Below are 19744 nucleotides of genomic sequence, written 5' to 3'. Positions count from 1 at the left end.
CACACTGCTTGAGCCTGTCCCTCTTTAGGCAAACACTTAAATTTACCTATGTGCTTAAGTTTCAAGCACTTCAGTGAGAGCATTTCAGGATAAGTATGTACTTGGGAGCTTTCCTGAGCAGGGGTGATTTCTTTTGCGTGAAGATCCTTGGAGAAACATCTTAAGAAGCATTAAGCCCATACAGTTGCCAAGGCTAGATTTGTGTTGGGAGAAGCTCGTCTGAGTTATTAATTAGTAATCAATCTCTGAATGCTATAGTCTGTTAATTGCTTTTACACTCCTGTTTCTATGATATGTTTGTGAAGGCCATACTTTGCTCCTATATGGAAAATTCTGGAGGAATTGTTTGCCGTTCTGTCATGTTGCATTGGAGGCCTCAGCTGCAGCTCTAATAGGTGATTTGTCATTTTGTGTAGTACATGTGGTATGTTGTCTGATCCAGAAACAAGATATGGAACAGTGTGTCCACCATCTTCAGCACATGAACCAGCAAAGAACAGTTTTGCTGACTGTGGAAATGCCCTAGTCTTTGGGGTTCACTAGCCCCTTTTGATTTGGGTGTACTCACCTGACTCAGGGCATATAGGTCCCAGCCATCATTACAGACACATTGTTTTCCCTTGGCATTGGAAGCAGTCAGTGGAAGCACAGAGCATGAGACAGGTTTGAGAGGGAAAGGTGGAATCAGAAAATATGGTCAGAACATGCAGTAGGTCACTGTGCCCCCTGACCCGTAATGACCAAGATTCAAACTCTCGGCAGATGTTTGCTTCTGTAGCTTGTGCTAGGAATGATTTTGTTACGTAGAAGTCAGGGCCATTGCTTTGGGTTATGGTGTTGTTTTCTCTCAGGTCTGGCAAATGCCCAGTATCTGTTCTCCTGTGTGACGCTGACCTATCTAGGCCGGAGAGCCCTTCCTAACATCACCTCTGGCAGCCCTCAGTGCGCAGTGTCTGATGGGTGCAGTGATGCTGCAGGTGTGATATTCAGGTCAAGCTGGGATCTCAGTGTTCTTAGTAAGTGCAAGGAAGGGCTGTGGGCAAGAAGAACCCTTGTTACCAACTGCAAGTTCTTGGACTTCCATAGGTTTGATACTTAATTTTGTGGAGCTGTGTTCCATGTAAACAATGACTCAGAGTGGCTTTGCCCAATCAAAGTACCGTTTCTTTGTTTATCCTACCATTGAGGTGGGGCTCTGGATTAAACAAGGCTTGCCCTCCTTCAAGTCTAAGCAGCTGTTTCATCTCACCTATCTTTATCTGTGGGCCTGGGAGCCAGGCTGCTTGCCTTGAAGTACTACTTCTGTGTTCTCTGGTTTGGCTAGCCACCCTCATCTCTGTGCCCAGTGCTCAACCAGTGCTTTGTTCCCTGTGTTCCCAAGCATGGCTCAGCTCCTCTTGCCAAGACTGGAGAGTAGAGAGAGACCAGGGAAAAGAACAGCCCACTTAGTATCGCACAAAGACTGGTGGCTGGCCACAGTCCTTGCATCCCCTGCCTGGTCTGTGTGCATACTCCTGGCCAGAGACCCCTGCCCAAGCAGCCCAAGGAGGTCAGATCTACCTCAAGAACTCAAAAAGAGAAATTCTACTTTTGTTCTGCCTAGCAAGCACAGGTTATTCAGGAGCAGTTCCCTGTTTCTGGAGCAGATTTCTTTGGCAGCGTCAGAACAAGCATCCTGTGGAAAACAGACTGCAGCATCTTCCAGCACTATAATGCACCAAGTGGGGTCCAGCAGTCTTCTATTCATAGCAGTGTGCAGAAGTGCTCTGAGACGGTGAGTCTCAAAGCTGTGTTTAGTATCCATCTCATTGTATGATCTTCTCTATTCAAATCCCAGAAGGAGCTCAAAATTGGTCTCTTACAGGCTGGGCAACTTACTTGTCTTCACTATTGGAAGCCAATAGCTACTAGGACTGGTGCTTAGGGGGGGAATGATGTGCCTTAAAGCCTCTGCTTTTTCAGCATCAGTTTTCTAAGTTGCATGTTGTCATGGCCAAGGTCACTTTGCTGCTTGTGGTTCTACTGGATGCTGTGTCAGCTCTGTGTGCAGTCTCCCTGTACTGCTGTTGCTGAAGCTCTAGCTCCTGTCGTTCTTTTCCCAGCAGATGCAGGATGCTGGTTCCTGGATGTTCTTCCCTAGCTGTCCTGGCTTGCTGGCTGCATCCAGACTTCTTGCTGTGAAGGCCCTTTAGCCTTTGCTGATGTTGGCTGCTGTTGAGGAACTATTGACTTCTTTCCTTCTCTTGCTCTGGATACTGAATCCCTTCTCAGCCTGTAGTCACAATGAGAGCTCAACTCTCCTTGCTGCATGGCTGTGATTGCATTGCCCTCTGGCTTTCCTGTGCTGTAGATTCTTTGTAACCAACCCTGCTACACAAGCACTACTCTAGCAGTGCAGTAAGGAGGGTGAGGGAAAGATGAGACCATCCCCAGCCCGCCGGTGTTTGGAGCAGTAGTCTCTGTAAGGACCGTACACAAGGATCAGCCTTGCTTGTTGTAGGAAGGGTGCTGCAGTTGACAGAACTTGGAGTAAATGTTCCCGCCAGCCTGGAAAATTTGTGCCTGTTGCAGCAGCTCATGTGGCATCCTGACTTCTTGCCTATACAGATATTAGCCCTGTTGTGTTCACAAGGAAAGGGATTTCCCTCTAGGCTTCTTGGTTTTGCTTCCTGTGTGTTTCCTGCTGGTTGAGAGCTGGGCTGGTGGCCCTTTCCCATTAGTACCAAACAAAGAAGGGTTTTTGTCAGTGCTGCCAAGTATTTCCAGGGATGTTGCTCTGAGCAGCCCGCATGCGCCCTTCTGCTACGGTTCCTAAATTGATGCAGGGTTTCAGTTTTCTTGGATCTCTATGGACCAGCTACTCAGTGCACGAGGATGGGGCTTTTCTGCAATACCATCCAAAAGAACTGCCCCAATTCTGTGCCTGTCCAATATCATGTTGTCAAATGCTTACAATGGAAGGATTGAAAGGAACTTACCCCAATAACCTCCAAGCTCCCTGCTAGGGAGCAGGGATGCTCCCAGGGCTGATGCAGCAGGATGTCCTGCCAGTCCTTGAAAGGAGGCAGCTTTGACAACTGAGATGTTGCTTGCCATCTCTTGGTTATATGCATCACTAAGGGTTTCCTTAGTGGGAAGTGCTAATCGTGCTTTGTAGGTAAGGCTTGTAATTGTGCCCAGCTGATGAAATTCCTATGTATTTTGAGCTCTGCTGCAAAAAAGTAAAGATTCCTGTCATGCAGAAGTGAGGAGGAGGAAACAGTCAATGTGACCTTGAGAAACTAGCTCAGAAACCTGGTTCTGTGACAGAGAGATTCTGCATTCAGGAAGAAAAGCTGGGTGTGGATAAGAATGCCCAGCCTGCGAAGCCTGGTAAAGGACAGATATGGGACATGAGGGAAGGCAAACGTGTTAATACTCCCCTATGCACAAGAGGATTAATATTAGAGATAAAAAAGAAGCTCCAAGGTGAGGAGAGCTTGTTGATAAACAAAGGGGATGAGAGCTGGAAGAGATGCAGGGCTTCTAAAAATGTGTACCTGTGCGAAACTGACAGGATAGCTTTTGGTCACTTAAACTGAGGGTAATGTGTTAAAATCCAGAGCATGTAAGGGACCAGTGGGAAGATTGGTCAGTGTTTGAACCAAGCCAGATGTGATGTGCCTGAACAGTTCAGCTTAGCAGTGCTCAAAAGCCAAAGTGATACTCGTGCAACGAAATTCTCTATAAGTAGTCATTCTCACCTAAAGATTGTATTTTGGCACAGCCCATCTGGAGCAGGCCATTTGAACCTTTGCAGGCAGACCTTGAGCGGTAGTGTAAGTGCTGACAAGACACATTCAAGAGGGGACTCAGAAGGCAACCCCAGTGAAACTATCAATGTGCTGCTGAGATCCATATACCAGAAGCTGAAAACCAGTGGTATAAGGGGATGCTGGAGTCTCCATCCTTGGCTTTAGCAAATATCCATTGGGAATGGGTGGAGTTGCTGCTGTTGGGATGCTGGGTTTAGATGAGGAAGCCACCCAAAGCTCTGTTTTCTGGTTCTCGTGTGTATAATCACAGTGCCAGGATTTCCCAGCCAGGGCTTTGTTACTATGTCACCACAGCTCCACAAAACATACAGCGTGAAGTCCAGCACCACATTGGTCTTGCCACTAAATGTTTGTGTTATGTTTGCTGTATCACTGTCAGCATGTGCTTGCAGGAAGCAAGGGAGGCCAAACAGTAAGCAGTATTTGTTTATAAAGTATGTGCTGGCAGACAAACTTGGGTTCCTTCTGATAGATTTACAGCCTGGGAGCTTGAAGGGGAAATGACAGGTAGGTATATTTGGAACTAAAGTGTTTGATTTGGTGACTCATGAAATCTAATGCTCAAAATGTAATATGAATCAGATTGGCCGTGGCACTGCTGCACAGGCTGAGAACGATCGCTAGATTGCGTGTGGAGACATGGTGTCTGGTGTGGGCTCTGTCCCAATGGCAGGGGGAGAGATGGGCCCTTGGCATGGGCTAGAGTGGGGCATGTGGGTTGCATCCTGCAAACGGAAGCTTGTAATGTGTCAGGAGGCCAAGTGCAGATTGCAGCGACATCAGGAGGCAAATGGGATGAAGCTGGAGGCCTCTCATAAGCAGTCCAGAAGTGCCTGGTGCTGTGTCTGCATTGGTTGGTTCCTCGTTGGATGAAGACAGCTGTGCTGAGAACACCCAGGAGTGCACAGCCCAAGGGGATGTGAAAACTCAAGTGGGAGGGCAGCGAGATATGGTGTGGGAGCAAAACACAGAGACTAAGAGAACATCTTGAAAAGGACAGAGTTGTGAGATGGATGGGTTCCCTGAACTTCATGGAAGTTGTACTCAGAGTCATGAGGGAGAAAATAGCCTGCAGGAAAGAAGAGGGGTTATGCAGCCTAGTCCAGAGAGGACTGTCCAGGTGAGGTTGTGGAAAGAGGATGGTTTAGAGCAGTGCAGTACTGGACCCCAGGGAAGAAGTGAGAACATCTGTGTCCCTTCAGGATCTCCCTCCAGCAGGTTCAGGAAGCTCTAGGGTCTCAGTTGCCTCTAGGAGACCATTAGGCTTCGATTTCTCATGGACGCAAAGCCTTCCTGCTGCCACAATCTCTGTCCATCCCTACCCAGCACCCTCCCAGTACAGTGAGCCACTGGTGTGACCAGCAACACTTACAGCTGTTCTGGCTGCAGGACCAGGGCTTGCTGAGCACCACTGATGGCATGCAGGCAGCCGCAGAGCAGCGTGGAGCCAGGAGCTGGTCATGACCGTGACCTACTAGTGTCGGTGGTTGGTGCTGATACACAGAAGAAAGATATGATGCCCTTTGCTAGCAGATATTTGAGGCCTGATGCAGAGCCAGCTGGAAGAACTTTGTACCCAGGGCTTTTGCTTTGACCTGGATTTTCCTTTGAAGAAGCGAAGCCTGCCAGGTGAAAGCTTTGGAGGCCCGGCAGCTGGTGGGAGGCTGCTTGGCCAGCTTACACAGAAGGTGAAGCGTGCAGGGAGCTGTCTGTTGGCTGAGGAGGCAGAGCACCTCCCTGCAGCCAAAAAGCTATCTGTCCCTTCTCTCTGCTGCTCTGCCTTCCCTGCCCTTGTGAGGCCACTTGTTGTGTCCATTGGAAGCTGGAGAGAATGGTCTCTGCCCTCATGTCTGTGTATCTGAATCTGCAGTGCCCTGCCCTTGGAGCTGCAGGTACCCAGCTGCCTGTCTCCGTGCCCCCAGCCCGTTAGGAGGTTGTCTTGTCACCATAAACAGGTACAGCTCTGCCAGAACAGTCTCGCTCCTCTAATTACCAACAGGGTTATTAAAATTTACCAGTGAGGGAACAAACAGATGTCACCGGCGCGCTTACGTCTTTCTGGCTGCATGTGCGGGCATACGCTGTATTGATTTATATTTCCTTGCAGGCGTTTCTCAGGCCACCTCCTTGCGTCTGGCTGACATCAGTGGCGCGGTTGGTAGAGCTCGCCCACATCCATGCCTCTGCCCTGCGGCTCTGCTCTTTGCTGTGGGGCAGCAGGTCCCCAGTGAGCGTCCTGCCTGGCTGCAGGAGGCTGCCCAGCATACTGACGAGCAAGTCCTCTCCTGCAGCTCTGCATGTAGCAGGGGATGAGGGAGGCAGGGGGACCTCTGTTCCTCCTTCTCTTTCCTGCTGCATGGAGGAAAGAGAATGGGTGTGCATACTGCTGAATAAGAGGCAAAAATGCCTTTGGCAAGGCTTTCTATGCTAGCCTTGCAGATCTGGGGAAGTCAGCATTAAACATACCAGGCAGAAGGGAAGGCTGTAGGGTTGAATGGGGCCTCATCTGATGTCCTGCTGACTGTGCTGCAGTAGGCAGTGCTGCTTGTGCACAGGAGGGGGTCAGGCTCTGCAGCTGGCCTTCAGCACCCCAGCCCTCGCAGTACTTCCCTGCCTGAAGGTTGGGATGGAGCATTAAGGATGGGCACAAAGGGATGACCTCCAGAGAGGTCAGTGTCATCAGGGCCATGCCAAGGTGGGCTTCAACTGTCCTTTGCCTCTTTCAAGATTCAGCCAATTCATTTAACCATTAATGTCCTTTGCATCCAAGGGCAGCATCCTCTGAAGAAGGGGAGACTAAGAAGCATTGCTGTAATGTCACCCCAAAATGGCAGTAAAAAAGGTGCCAGTGGAAAGAGATGTTCCAGGTATCCCTTTAAGCTTAAAAGCAGTGTAAGTCTTGGGTGTATGCCTCAGCTTTTCCACTACAGGATGTTCTGGCTGGGGTACTGGACAGATTAGGAAGGTTCATTTCTGGTTTCTTCCAGTCCATTCTCTAGGACTTAGGGGAAAGAAAAAAAAAAAAAAAAAGGTACATCTTCGCTACCTGTTTCTCTGAAATGTGGTTTACGTTACCCACAGGATTGTTAAGTTTGTCTTGAATGTGTAATGGCTTATATAAATAATGTTCGAGTCACGGACAGTGAGCAAATGAGCTTCATTTCTTTCAGAAGGGGGGAAATGAGGCTATAAAATATTCAGGAATTAGGTGAATGGTTTGGTCTCTGCAGAAGATTATACTTTCCTAATCTGTTGTGAGTCTTTCACTGCAGTAATAGTTGATAGGTAATACTCAGCCAGCTTCTGTAATTTGCTTGGATGCTTAAAAACCTCTGAAATCACCCATAAAAGGCAGCAAACAGAGCCCTCCGTTGGAGGAGGTGTAACAGTCTGAATCAAAAACTGACCAAGGGTCCAGAAACCTAGGACAGAAGCAGATGAGCAATTTGCAATGTGACAAAGCAGGAAGGTGGGGTTAGTGTTGTTAGTGACCCCCCCAAAAATGTGTAAACAGGGTACACAAAATCTGCAGGTATCCCATAGATGTTCAGCTTTATCAAGATGAAACGGCTCCCAAGCAACAAGATGCAGAGTGGTGTGGAGGGAGGAGAAAACCACTACTGAGAAATGTGAAGCCCAGTGTATTGTAAGAAATGATTTGTCCTGGGACATCACTGGTCTCTGAACTATTGCAGCTACTCAGGGCACTGATGTGTGCCGACCATTTATAGAGATGCTTTTCCTCAAGGTTTATGGATGCAGTTAGAGAAATAAATCATGGTTGGATGCATGAGGAATTTTGTAAGAGATGCTGAGAGCGTCAGAATGCTGTTCTGGAAGTCATTCTGGAAGTCAAGGTCGTCTCCCACATCCAGAGTGTTTTATGAACTTTTATGAACTTATGTTTCCTTAGGGTGAGAAGAGAGTGGGCAGTGTTTGGGGTGTGCGGTGAGTGGGACTGGGGCTGGAGGAACCTTGTGCCATGGGAAGTGGGAGGGGAGGAGCTTTGTTGTGGCTATCATAGGAGGAGGCCTAGAGACAGCAATGGCTTTTGTTCTGTGCCTTTGCGCTAACATGAGGAGTGGAGTTGCAGTGAGATGGTACAGTCTTTCACTCAACACCGCTGGTGTCTGGAACTTGTTGCTGCACCCTTTAAGACCTAAAAGCTTTCAAGATTCTCCAAAAGAGGAATTAGAAGCATTTCTTTTTGCAGTGAGCCCTCTAGACTCGCGTTTCAGAGGGGCACAGCCCTTTCTGCTCCCAAGCACACGATTTCCCTTTGACGAGTCCTGGCCTGGTGATGATGCTGTCAAGAAGGCAGCTTGGTGGAGTCGTTGGTGGCAGCCCCCTGTGTCCCTTGCTGTCCCTTCTCTTCCTGCCAGCTGCTGTCACATATTCCCTGCTCCCGAGTCCCTCTCTGGTTCAGCTGGGGTGAATCTTCCTGGCCAGTCCCCAGCTAGTTGCCAGCTGCGACCTCATGGCTTGGCTTCCTGCTGTTTTTCCATTCCCTTTTGCAACTCCTGGCAGCCTCACTCTAGCTCTTTGCCTGTGAATCTCTTAAAAGACTGCTCAGTGGCTTTTCCCGTGGAGTTAATGTCCCCCAGTGCCTGTATGCAGGGGGGTTTTGCTTGTTGTGATATGTCCACCCAGCTGAGCTGATCTGGGCTCTCCTGGCACTGCAGTGAGCTGTGTGGCGGTCATTAACCAGCCAGTGCCATGTTGTGACACTGATAAATCACTGCAGCGATGCAGAAGATTGCCAGGATGCAACTTGTGGCCTCTCTCTGCAAATGTCACCATCTTCTGTGGCATTAGGAGGGCAGGGCTGATGGTGTCAGCCATGCTGCAACAGCAGGCTAGCACAAGGCAGCAGGATGGCTTGTGCTTGGGGCAAATAACCCTCTCCTCAGCTGATGGGGTTTCATCCCCACTGATCCACAGAGTGGTCAGCTAAACAGTAGATCCTGACTTTCCTCTCTGCCCTCTGCATAATACTTCCAAGTCAGAGGAAAGAAAGCAGGCAGGGGTGGGAGCATTTTCTGGTGGGGCCCTGGGAACAGAGGCATGCAGTGAGCTGCGATGATTCAGCCTAATACAGCTAATGGCATGCAGCCAGACAGAGGAAATTGTGGGATCGTGATGCAGCAACTGTCCCGTAGCAGTTTGTTTCCATCATCCAGACGTGACTTAATGCCACCTCACGCGTTCGCTCTTTCCTGTAGCTAAATGCCTTCTCTGGCAAGGAGAAGGTGCTGAGACACTGCACCTTTGGGAAGAGGAGGGTAATCTGTGAGTCCTAAATGATGTGAAAGTCAGGAGCAGGCGGGGAGACTCTGGGGTTGTGCCTGGTGGGAGCAGCTCACCAAAGACCCCACGAGCTCTTCCAGCACCCCTGAAAGCTCTCCAGGTTTCTTTGCATGACCCTGTTCTTGGGCACTGGTTCTTGGAGAGCGCCTATGGCTACAGGAGAACCCAAGATAATGGCTGAGAGCGATCCCAACTCTAGTGGGACGACACTGTTAATCAGCTGGAGTGTGCTAACCAGGCCTTTCTCTCTATTCCCCAGGGAAGACGATGAAGCTGTAGAGATGCTTCCCTACGTGATTGCCACCCTGGGCTCAGCAGGGGCCACCTGCAAAACCTCCACATGCAGCAACAGCACCAAGGACTACTGCTACAGTGCCCGCATCCGCAGCACAGTGCTGCAGGGGCTGCCTTTCGGCGGGGTGCCCACTGTCCTAGCCCTTGATTTCATGTGCTTTCTTGTAAGTTTGCCTATGGCTGCTTTGGCACCTTCCTTGCTAATTAGTCATGAAGGGAGAACTATGATCTGGTCAGAACTGTGAATCCCAAATTCCATTCCTGATTTTATTGCTAGCAGATTTTGTGGCCTCGATTGTGTCCCTTAACCACTCTAGGCCTTAATTCTAGCACCACTGCATTGAACCTGTGGAACGGTGTTGCCAATTTTCTATAAGGACGCAGGTCAGGTTAGTTAGCCCCATGTCCCAGAATTCCTCCTTGTGATGTCCCCACAGCCTTACCTACCCAAAGGTTTTACTTGGTCCTTGGCAACTGTGGGACCATGGACATCGTAGTCATAACCTTATCTCCTTGGATCACAAGGACTTTCTGATCCTATGACTAACTTGGCTGTTGTGTGTTGCATCCTGGACCTCAGTCTGCTTCTAACCACCTAGGCAGACTGATTTTTCAACTCTGAGGACTTTTGCTGTCCTGTGGCCTCAGTGTGCTATTAGCTGAGCAGTCCTGTCCCCTCCTGCCCCCAGTCCCTGTGGTTCTGCAAGCAGACGTGAGTAATGCCTTGTCTCACAGCTGTTTCTCTGCTCTCTTTCAGGCATTGTTGTTTGTCTTCTCAATTTTGCGTAAAGTTGCTTGGGACTATGGACGCCTGGCCCTGGTGACTGATGCTGACAGGTAAGCATGGCAGAGAGACAGGGGAAAAAAAAGCACAAGCAGTACCTTTCCTTGCAGAAGGAATGAATCCCCTTGTGTGTGCCAGAGGCTGATGGAGAAGAGAGGAAGGCATGCCAGTTGTATCCCTTGAGCTCCACAAACAGGGAAAGTCCCTGCTTATCAGCTTTTTTTGTTACAGCATCCTCCTACCAGTGCAGGGAGCAGTCTCTGCTGGCTCCAGGAACTAAAGCTACAATGTCACCTTTGGTCCCTGTGCTGACAGAGCTGTACAGGGGCTGAAATGACCTGAGGAACAGCAGGCAGAGGTGAGGGAGGAGGGGAAGAAAGGTCACAGAAGGGGCAGGGGCTGCCATGCTGAAGTCTTTAAGCCTCTAAAGGTAGCTTTGCAGGATGTAGCTCTTGTGAAGGACACTTAGAAATGCAGCCTGCTGCTTTTAAGTGCCAGACTTGCTCATAAAGCTGAAGCAGGATGGGCAGTAACAGGGATGGCTGGTATGCCTGGCTGGCAGGGAGAGCATATGACATGTAAGGCCGGAGAGGGACCTGCCCAAGCAGTAGCGGAGCTTGAATAGTGAGTGCAAATGCTGAGTTCATCCCATGCAGCTCATTTTCTCCTGGCTAATGAAAGTGTTGGGTCACCAGCTGTTCTTTGCAGAAGGAAGAGTGACAGAACTACCATTCATTGCTCCCCTGCTCTGCTTTACAAGACCTGTGATGAGCCTGAGAGCAGAGTGCAATAGGACAAGGCTGCACACACTGCTCTGCAGGGACAGAGCGAAGGTGGCAGAGAGGATATGCATCCAGTCATGTCTTCTAGCAAAAGTCAGGGCCCCTTGGCACTGGGGATCCTACATTGAAGGCAGATGTCTGGGATTCCTTCCAGAAGCATGCCTTGTTGCTGTAAGCAGTGGGAAGAACAATTGGTTTCTTCCAGTGCTGAACGAGTAACTCCACTTGGTGGAGCTGGGGGGTTGTGCAGAGAGTCTTGCTCTGCGCTGTGTCCAGAGGTGGTTTATTGTGTGTGTGTTGTACTTTGTCACATGCCGGAGGCAGTGTGGCTTAAAGCTGTTGGTGGTTGGTGCTGCTTCTGCTTGATAAGTTCCAATAGCTCATGTCACCAAAAGGTTAGAATAGAGCTGAGCTCCAGCCTGTTTGGTCCCCTTGGTAATACTAGTTCAGATAAGTTTGGTACAGGTAATGCCAGCTAGTCTGGAATCTGCAGGAGGAGCTCCTGCTGCTGCAGCTGTCTGTCCTTGTGTGTTCCTACTGCTTGGCCCATCCATGGGGCGGGCAGGTTGAGCATTTTATGGGGCTGGAATTTTTGACCTGGGACAGATGCGTGTTGGCTGCCTGGGATGGGGATGAGAGGGACAGAAGCTGGGTGAAGGAAGCAGAGAGCAGGTGGGTGGCTCATGCAGTCTGTGGGTTGCAGTGGCTCAGGGCAGCACTGAGCTCTGTAGGGAAGGTCTCCTTCTCCAGCCTTACCACCAGTAGGTTTCTCTTCCTCAGGACCACATGGAGCCTTGTGATGGAGGGGACCTGGCGCTCGCTCCCCTGGTTGTAACCTCTACCTTTCTGTTTCTGTGCCCCCAGGCGCCGACGATGGCAGACGGAGCGAGAAGAGCGGGAATAGTATGTTGTTTTTTCAGGGTCTTTTTTATCCTCTCTGTCTCTCTGTTTCTTTTTGCAGTTTTCTCTCTTGCTTCTGAACTAATCTAAGTGGCTGGGAGTTCAGGGCTTGGATTTGTGTCTCTTGGTGGATTTGTGCTCTTTTCTCCCCTTTCCCCCACCCCTTTGTGTCAGCCACCTACCGCAGCTGGGTGCACTGTGGTTATCCCTCAGCCCTTAAATGCTCCCTGTGTGCAGCAGTGCCTAGGAGCTGCTAGTTGAGACAGATAGTGCCAATTGTGCACCCTGCTGTATCTGCCTGTGTCCTGCTATCCCATTGTGAGTAATGGGGAAGAAACATGAGCCTGTGGCATACTTGGGTCACCCAAGTAGAGGGCAACTGCCTTTTCCTTGTTCTTTCCTCATGCTGGTGAGCCCCAAGGGCTGTTCTCGTGGCAGGTGCACAGAGGTCATTACTAGTCTTTTCTTTTGCCTTCAGCTTTGTGAGGCTTTCAGGACAAGAGCAAGTATTGTCCCTTGTCCCTTACCACCTATCCCAGGCTCGTAGTGTGCTTAGCAAGGTAGCATCTTTGTCCCTTCTCTCTTCCCCATGTAGACTTTCCTGCTTCAGCGTGTCTAAGAGCATCTTCCAGCACCTTGGCCTGGCTTTATCTGCAGGGTACTCATAGTGAGGACAGCTGGGCTGCCAGCTGAGCACTGTCACAGATCCTTCCTCCATGTTCTTCTCTCTTTCTTGCTGCTTTTACACCCAAGTAGAAACCTTTCCATTGCCTTGCCAGTGTGCTGAGTGACATGCTGCACAGTCAGCCAGGAGTGCCAGCAGAGCCTAAACTGATTACTCCATCACTTGCAAAGCAGTGGCCTGCTACTGTCTCGAGAGGGCAGAGAAGTCCTCTTATTTTCCTATTCTGCTCCTTAGCTTCAAAGGGCAGAGCAATCTTGGCTGTGAAAGCAAAGGTGGTGGTACCTGTGGTACATGGCACAGATGGAATGCCTTGCTCACACTTAATGCTCCACTAGTGGATGGCCCTGCTTCAGATGTGTCTGGCAGCTCTTGGATGCTAACGCACTGTAGGAGGGGTAGCAGAGCTGTCATGCTCTGAGGCTCAGAAGCAACTTTTTAGTGGAGGCCATCTGTTATCCTCATGAGTGTTTCTCTCTCTCCAGGGGTCTGCTTCTTCCTCTTCCCATTACTCATCTAGGTTTGCTGAATCTCTCTGCTGCCCTCCAAGTGCAGTGCTTGAGCTGTATTAGTTTTGGTAGACAGAAGTTTCTAAAAGCCTTCTCTCTGGCTCCAGGAACTTAGCCTGAGTGGAGCTCAGTGAGGAAACCTCATCCTGGTCAGTGCTTTTCTAAATCTGGTAGCAGATTGCCATTGAGCTATCCTCCGTGCAGAGTTGCAGTGGCGTGTAGTGGTTAGAGACTCACATGCAGACTGCACTACCAGTCACTGAATGTGCAGGAGCACAACCTCTTTAATGTGTCTCTTTGTCTGCAAGCCAGCAAGTACCCTCATCCTGACATTTGCCAGAGCAAACAGGCGTAGCCATCAGCTCTCTTAGTACTCAGTCTGTGCCAAGAGGAGGTGGCAGCCCATTCCCATCTCCGTGTGTAAGCAGCAGGCATGGAGAAGGCTTCTTGGGTGCCACATTAATCTCCTCTCAGTTCAGGGCAGCATCACCTCTTTCCACTCACTTTGTTAGTGCTTAGCTTTAGAGAGCCTCCAGCTAGATGCAGGTACCCCTCTGCAGCTCCCTCTCCATCCTCCCAGCCTTGGAAGGGCATGGCACCCTCTGTCTTCTCAGCAATGCTGATCATGTACATCCCCAGGTATGGTCCATCCTGCGTAGAGCTGTTAGTCTGATCTAACAAATGGTACCCTTTGCAGCTCTTCCCTCTAGTACTTCCCCACTGTCTACCTTCCCAGTACTGAGGAGCCAGAAGTACACAGTATCATCACACTGGGGTCTCCTCAGGGCTGCAGGCAGCAGAAATTCACCCTCTCCCTTCATCCAGTTGCAAAGTCTCTGGGATTTCAGGGAGCTGAGGGTCCAGGGTGTAGGTGTGGGGTTGTGCAGTTGCAGGCCCTTGTTCCACTGTCTAATCTTCTCTCCTGTAGTTCTATGACCTTCAGATAATCTCCGTTCTCCTCTGGGTGTTGTTTCCAACTAGAAACTCAGCAGGTGCTGCTCTGAGGGAAGCCACGTGTACCATCCTTTTCCCTTCAATAGGGTCACAAACATCTTAGCTTTTTGCCATTCTGGAGTGTCACCACTAATCTCTAGCCTGTTTCTCATCTATTTCTTCTGTTGGTTCTTGTCCATCTGATCCTTCTCTCACCCATACTGGTTACAGAGAGACTGTTTTTAGTGTTGCTTTACTTCTAGCCATATCTCGTACTTCCAAGATCTCAGCCTGATGTCATCTTACAAGTGCTATTTAATTTAGGTATCTGGACCATTCATTTTATCTTCTTTGCCAGCCTACCCATCACTTCTATTCATTTTGGGGACTATTATCTGCCTTGGATGCCAGCGCTGCCAGTTCTTCATTGAGGTCCCTGCCTGTGTCTGGAGTGCAGCAGTCTGGGATATTTGCTTCTCATCTTCCAGCCTACAGCCATTTGTTCCTATTTGCTTCCCTGCCCCCTTTCTAGGAACTCCCAGGTAGACAGCAGACCCAGCCATGAGCGGGCAGCTGGGCTCAGCCTGGCTTCAGTCAGCAAACAGTGTGACTATGCCAATAGTGTCTTTCTTTCCCTGGGTCTCCTCTCACTGAGGCATTGGTATAGTGATGATATGGATCCACCAAGCTCCTATCCTTCCTCTTCCCTGAGGTAGTTGGGGTAGGTAGGGATGCCCCAGGAACGGGAAGATGCTGCCAGGGCCTCTCCAGAATTCTCTCCCTGGTAGCCTGGGAGCTGCTTTCTGTCTCTTGGTACCTTTAATGCTCATCTCTGTAGATGTGTGCAAAAGGGAAAACAGGAGCTCTCAACTGAGCATCCCACTTGTAGCACTGTCTCCTTTGCACATCCTCTTTCCTCTAAGCTCTGCACTAAAGAGACTCGATCTCTCCTCTGTGGCAGCTGCTGCCAGCTCTTCCTTGCAGGGGCCTATGTGCCCTTCAGAGAAGGGGCACAGAGGGTGCAGCATCCATAAGCCCCTGGAGGCTGCCAGAGCCCAGCCCCGTGCTTGGGAGCAGGCTCTGGGTGCTGTGTGTTGCCCAAAGAGGGGTCTCTGCTTACTGCTGCCTTCTGCTCTTTGAGGCTGTCTTGTCTCCGTCTCACCTGGGGCAAACTGACCTGAATTAACTGCTGGCCTGGGTGCTCTTGGTTCCTGGATGAACTGCCTCCTCTCAACTTTTAACTTTCTCCCTCAACGTTTGTCATTTTAGTGTAGCCTCCGCTCTGCACTCTGACAACCATGACCGCTACGAGCGTCTCACCTCCGTCTCCAGCTCTGTGGACTTTGACCAGAGGGACAATGTGAGTAGCTGCAAGAGGCAAACTCCTTGCCTGTGGGCAGCTGGGAGGCCACAGCTTGTGAGAACCAAGTGCTCTTCAGAAGTAGCTCTGCTTGCCCATTCTGGAGCCTTAGGTCCCACACTTTATAGTCTGACGGTATGGTACAGAGCCCAAGGCAACATAGTACAACTTGGCTTCTGATCATGCTTTTAAACCAGTAGCTGTACATCTACCTGGTTTGATGAGCATCTGTTTTGTAAGCAGTCTACTCCTGCAGTCCTCTCTAAAGGGTAAGTGCAGCTGAGTAGTGCGTGAAGTTCCGAGGAGATATGCCTCCACTAGAAGTACTTTGAGAAGCACTGGCTTGGCCTCCTCTGTTCTTCAAGTCCCTGCGGAGCTATTGTCCAGGATGGCAGTTGCAGTAATTCTGTATGATTAATTTTCTGGACATCCCTTAGCTGTTGGGAGCTCTTAGGCTAATCAGGAGCCCACAGCTTCCTGGAGAGGCCAAGCTATCTGCTGGTGGGGGACAGCCATGTGGCGGAGTTGTGCCCAATGTAGTAGCATTATCACCTCCTCCACCTAGGCCTTTATGCAGCTTTGCACATTTTGGTAGCTGCTTGTGATCTGGGCTCCTTGTCCTTAGTCATATCTGTGTGGGTTCAGGGATGCCAGCCTGGTTTCCCAAGCCTTTGAAGGATGGAGCAGGAATAGGGGAGCGCACAGTGACGTGAGACCTTTCTGTCTTCTTTCTGTACAGGGTTTCTGCTCCTGGTTGACAGCCATCTTCAGAATAAAGTAAGTGCCCCACGATCTGCAGATGGGGACTTTGTGAGGAAGAAGGGCAGTGTGGGGTACTGGGACAACAGACCAGTATAACAGTGTGAAGTCATTGTCCTTTTTTGCACTTCAGAGAAAGGGCTGCAGCAGGCTGTATGGAGGGGACAAGCAAAGGCAAGGATGATACCAATTGTGCCAGAGCCAAAACTAAGGTCACACAGCCAGTTTGTGACAGAGATGGCTCAACCCACGTCTTCCCTATCCCCACTCCTATTTCAGAAACACTGCAGAAGTTTTCCCTTCCCTGTGGTTCCTGCTAGGGGCACTGTTGTGTAAAGAAGGTTTCTGGCATGAAGGGTGGACTGCAGGAGGCAGGAAGATGCTGCCAGCTGGATGGCACTCGGGAACAGTGTCTTAAGCATTTCTGGGATCAGGGCATGCAGAGATTGGTAGGTGTGGGTGTGTGTGGGCCCAGCTGCCTGTTCCTGGTGGCAGAAGATAGTGTGTGGGGAGCAGAGCTACAGCAAGCTTTGCACAGTTAGGCTTCTGCCTAAGCTGGTTCATGGCCAGATGCTGGAGTCAATGCCCATGACATGGCTGCAGTTCTGCAAGGTGTGTTCCAGGGGTGCTGTGTACATTCAAACCAACTGCATGGGCAGCCGTCGCCCTGTGCTTTGCATTCCCTCCAGTGCTGGAGAAGATTGCCTGATTGCCTTTCTTTCCCGGCAGGGATGATGAGATCCGGGACAAATGCGGGGGTGACGCAGTACACTACCTGTCCTTCCAGAGGCACATCATCGGACTGCTGGTGGCTGTGGGTGTGCTCTCCGTGGGCATCGTGTTGCCTGTCAACTTCTCAGGGGACTTGCTAGGTGAGGGCAGGAAGCCAGGTGGAGAAGCTGCTTTCAGTGCCAGGCCTCGGTCCTCCAGGGAGTAACACAAATAAACCTGACTCCTGTCCCACTTTGGGCATGGAGTATCCAGAAGATTGTCCTGGGGAGCTTAGGTTTTTGAAGTGCTTTGCAGATGAGGTTCCTGCTATATCACGCCCCGCTGGAGCTCTACCACAGCCCATCAGTATAACTGAATGTATCTTTGTCTGTTTCTTTCTCCCCAGAAAACAATGCATACAGCTTTGGGAGGACAACGATCGCTAACCTAAATTCTGGGTAGGTGTGGATGGGAATTTGATGGATAACTGTGGCTCTCAGAATGTATCTTCTAAATGCTTACCTGCTGCAGAGCCTTTCCTCCTTCAAGGTTGTGTTTCTGCCCTCCGCAAAAGGCTGCTAGCCCTGCTCCTATTTCCATGTTGAAGTCCTAGAGGTTGTTGGCAGGGTATGTGTATGCTGTGCCAATTACACCACTCAAGGCCCCAGAGCCTTTGGAGAAGGAGTCCCTGAGAGATCTGTTTGAGTTGCAGTGGCAGCCTCATGCTGGCTTTAAGCGCTCTTCTCTCTTGTGTCAGGAATAACCTGCTGTGGCTGCACACATCTTTTGCCTTCCTGTACCTGCTGCTGACAGTGTACAGCATGCGCCGGCACACCTCCAAGATGCGCTACAAAGAGGATGACTTGGTGAGTGGGGTCTGAGCACTGCCCCAGGCACAACTTTTCATGGCCTTCTGTCAAGTTGGGTGGCCTGGGAGAGGGTGCCAAGCACTCCCCTTTCCATAGCAGTTTGGGGCTGTTGTGGTTTGTTTCCTTTGTTCTGCCTGGCCAAAGGCAGATCTCCTCTGGAGCAGCCAATCTTGATGCCACCTGGAGAAGTGAGAGAGGTCTGAGCTGGGTGAACACATGTGGGGGACCCATGTTTAAAGAGTTGCTCCTGCTGCTCTATGGATTTGGGGCTGTACCTTAGATGTCTTTGCTTTTCTTACTTCTTAACGCCACTGTTTCTATTCAGGCAGTTCCAGTGTGAGCCCTTATCCCATCAATCTGTAGCACATCACATGTGGAGTGCCAACAGCTAGTAGAAGCTGGGAGCAAAGCTCCCCAAAGTGTCTGGGATGCCCTCCTATTGCTAACCCAGGCCTTGAGTCTTGTTTTTTCAACTTTTTTTTTTTTTTTTTACTTCAATCTGATCTTTTACACCATCCATGCCTATCTTCACTTTCTTCCTTTCAGGTGAAGCGAACTCTCTTCATCAATGGGATTTCAAAATATGCTGAGCCAGAAAAGATCAAGAAGCATTTTGAGTGAGTCTCACTATTTTCCTAATTAAAGACCGCTCTGTAACAGGAATGTTTTTAGTGGGGTGGTGCTGATGTTGCCTGGAACAGCAATAATACATTGAAAATCCTGGGGCAGAAGCTGGCCAAAATCGGTGAACACTCTTATTTTGGGCACTTTGCTGCTATTTTCCTGTGTGAATTTTTATTTTAATGTGCAGTCTGTTGGGACATGCTGAGCTATCTTTTGCAGAGCCATAGGGGGTCAGCATGGTTCATGGTGGGATAGGGCACATCATGAAAAAGCTGTCAAGCTCATAGAAGTGAGATGCAGGCAGGAAGTACTCCATCAGTGATGGTGGGATACTGTGCTATTGCTTCTCTGTCAGTCATGCTCATGCTCTTTGTGGAAGAGTATATTTTTCTTTTTAACCAAAATCGAAACAACAAGAAGTCATTGTCTTCCGTTGGAACCTGAGTAAAAACTGTGAGGGTAGTGTTTAGAAGCACTATAGAGAAGGGAGTTGATGCCATGTATGACAAGCAGCTATTTTCCATCCACAGGGAGGCCTATGCCAACTGCACTGTGCTGGAAGCACGTCCCTGTTATGATGTGGCTCGGCTGATGTTTCTCGATGCTGAGAGGTAACCAGCCCATAGCTGGGGATAAAAGGTTGGGGTGGGGAGTCACAGAAGTTGGAGGTGTGAGTTCTTCTCATCCACTTCTTCAAGTCTGGCACCATGGAGGTTTTCTGAGATACCTTTCTTTCTCTTCCCCTCTCCTGCTTCAGGAAGAAAGCTGAGCGCGGGCGAATCTACTTCACCAACCTGCAGAGCAAGGAGAACACCCCATCCATGATCAACCCCAAGCCCTGTGGTCACCTGTGCTGCTGTGTCATCAGGGGCTGTGAGGAGGTGTGAGGAGAGCTGGAGGCACTGGGCAGAGGGGTACTGTGGGCACTGGGTCCCTGTGCTGCCCACGCTGATTTGCAGCATGCTTAGGTCCTGCTGGCAACCCAGTCTGGGACCAGGAGCTCTCCTGGTGCTCTGCCACAGAGCTGCTGCCCCAGAGCTTAGCATAGGTTGTCTTGACTGCCTGCTGTCTCCCCGCTGTGATGCTGTGACGGCTCTGAGGGGTGAGATCCCCAGGTCTCTGCCCTGATGCCTGTCCCTCTGCCCAGGTGGAAGCCATTGAGTACTACACTAAACTGGAGGAGAAACTCAAAGATGACTACAAGCGGGAGAAGGAGAAGGTGAATGAGAAGCCTCTGGGAATGGCCTTTGTCACCTTTCATAATGAGACTATCACAGCCATGTGAGTACTGCAAGAGATCCTGTCCTTCCCAGGACGGTGGCATCTCACAACTCTCTTTTAAATCAGAAATCCCAGCCCCAAGACATCCACATCAGCTTGTTCCTGCCCTGGCTCTCTGTGGCAGCATCTCCCTT

The 19744-nt window shown here is 50.1% G+C and overlaps 1 protein-coding gene across 3 annotated transcripts in view; it reads left to right on the top strand.

The window, feature by feature from the left end:
- Positions 1 to 19744, top strand: part of TMEM63B (transmembrane protein 63B) — a 37687-nt gene that overhangs the window by 11123 nt on the left and 6820 nt on the right. For 2 of the 3 annotated variants that reach the window (XM_085219478.1, XM_085219477.1), the window contains exons 2-13: positions 9382 to 9580; positions 10174 to 10253; positions 11847 to 11885; positions 15276 to 15366; positions 16106 to 16143; positions 16855 to 16997; positions 17243 to 17294; positions 17594 to 17702; positions 18252 to 18322; positions 18860 to 18940; positions 19087 to 19210; positions 19477 to 19610. In XM_085219478.1, the coding sequence (XP_085075604.1) occupies positions 9404 to 9580; positions 10174 to 10253; positions 11847 to 11885; positions 15276 to 15366; positions 16106 to 16143; positions 16855 to 16997; positions 17243 to 17294; positions 17594 to 17702; positions 18252 to 18322; positions 18860 to 18940; positions 19087 to 19210; positions 19477 to 19610 (1139 nt within the window). In that variant the 5' untranslated portion in view covers positions 9382 to 9403. The remainder of the gene's footprint in view (positions 1 to 9381; positions 9581 to 10173; positions 10254 to 11846; positions 11886 to 15275; positions 15367 to 16105; positions 16144 to 16854; positions 16998 to 17242; positions 17295 to 17593; positions 17703 to 18251; positions 18323 to 18859; positions 18941 to 19086; positions 19211 to 19476; positions 19611 to 19744) is intronic. The other variant, XM_085219479.1, reaches the window with a different exon arrangement.

This window comes from Meleagris gallopavo, chromosome 2 (genome assembly GCF_905368555.1).
Source record: "Meleagris gallopavo chromosome 2, MGAL_WU_HG_1.1, whole genome shotgun sequence".
Lineage (NCBI taxonomy): Eukaryota > Metazoa > Chordata > Aves > Galliformes > Phasianidae > Meleagris > Meleagris gallopavo.
This window is presented reverse-complemented; position numbering and strand designations above follow the sequence as displayed.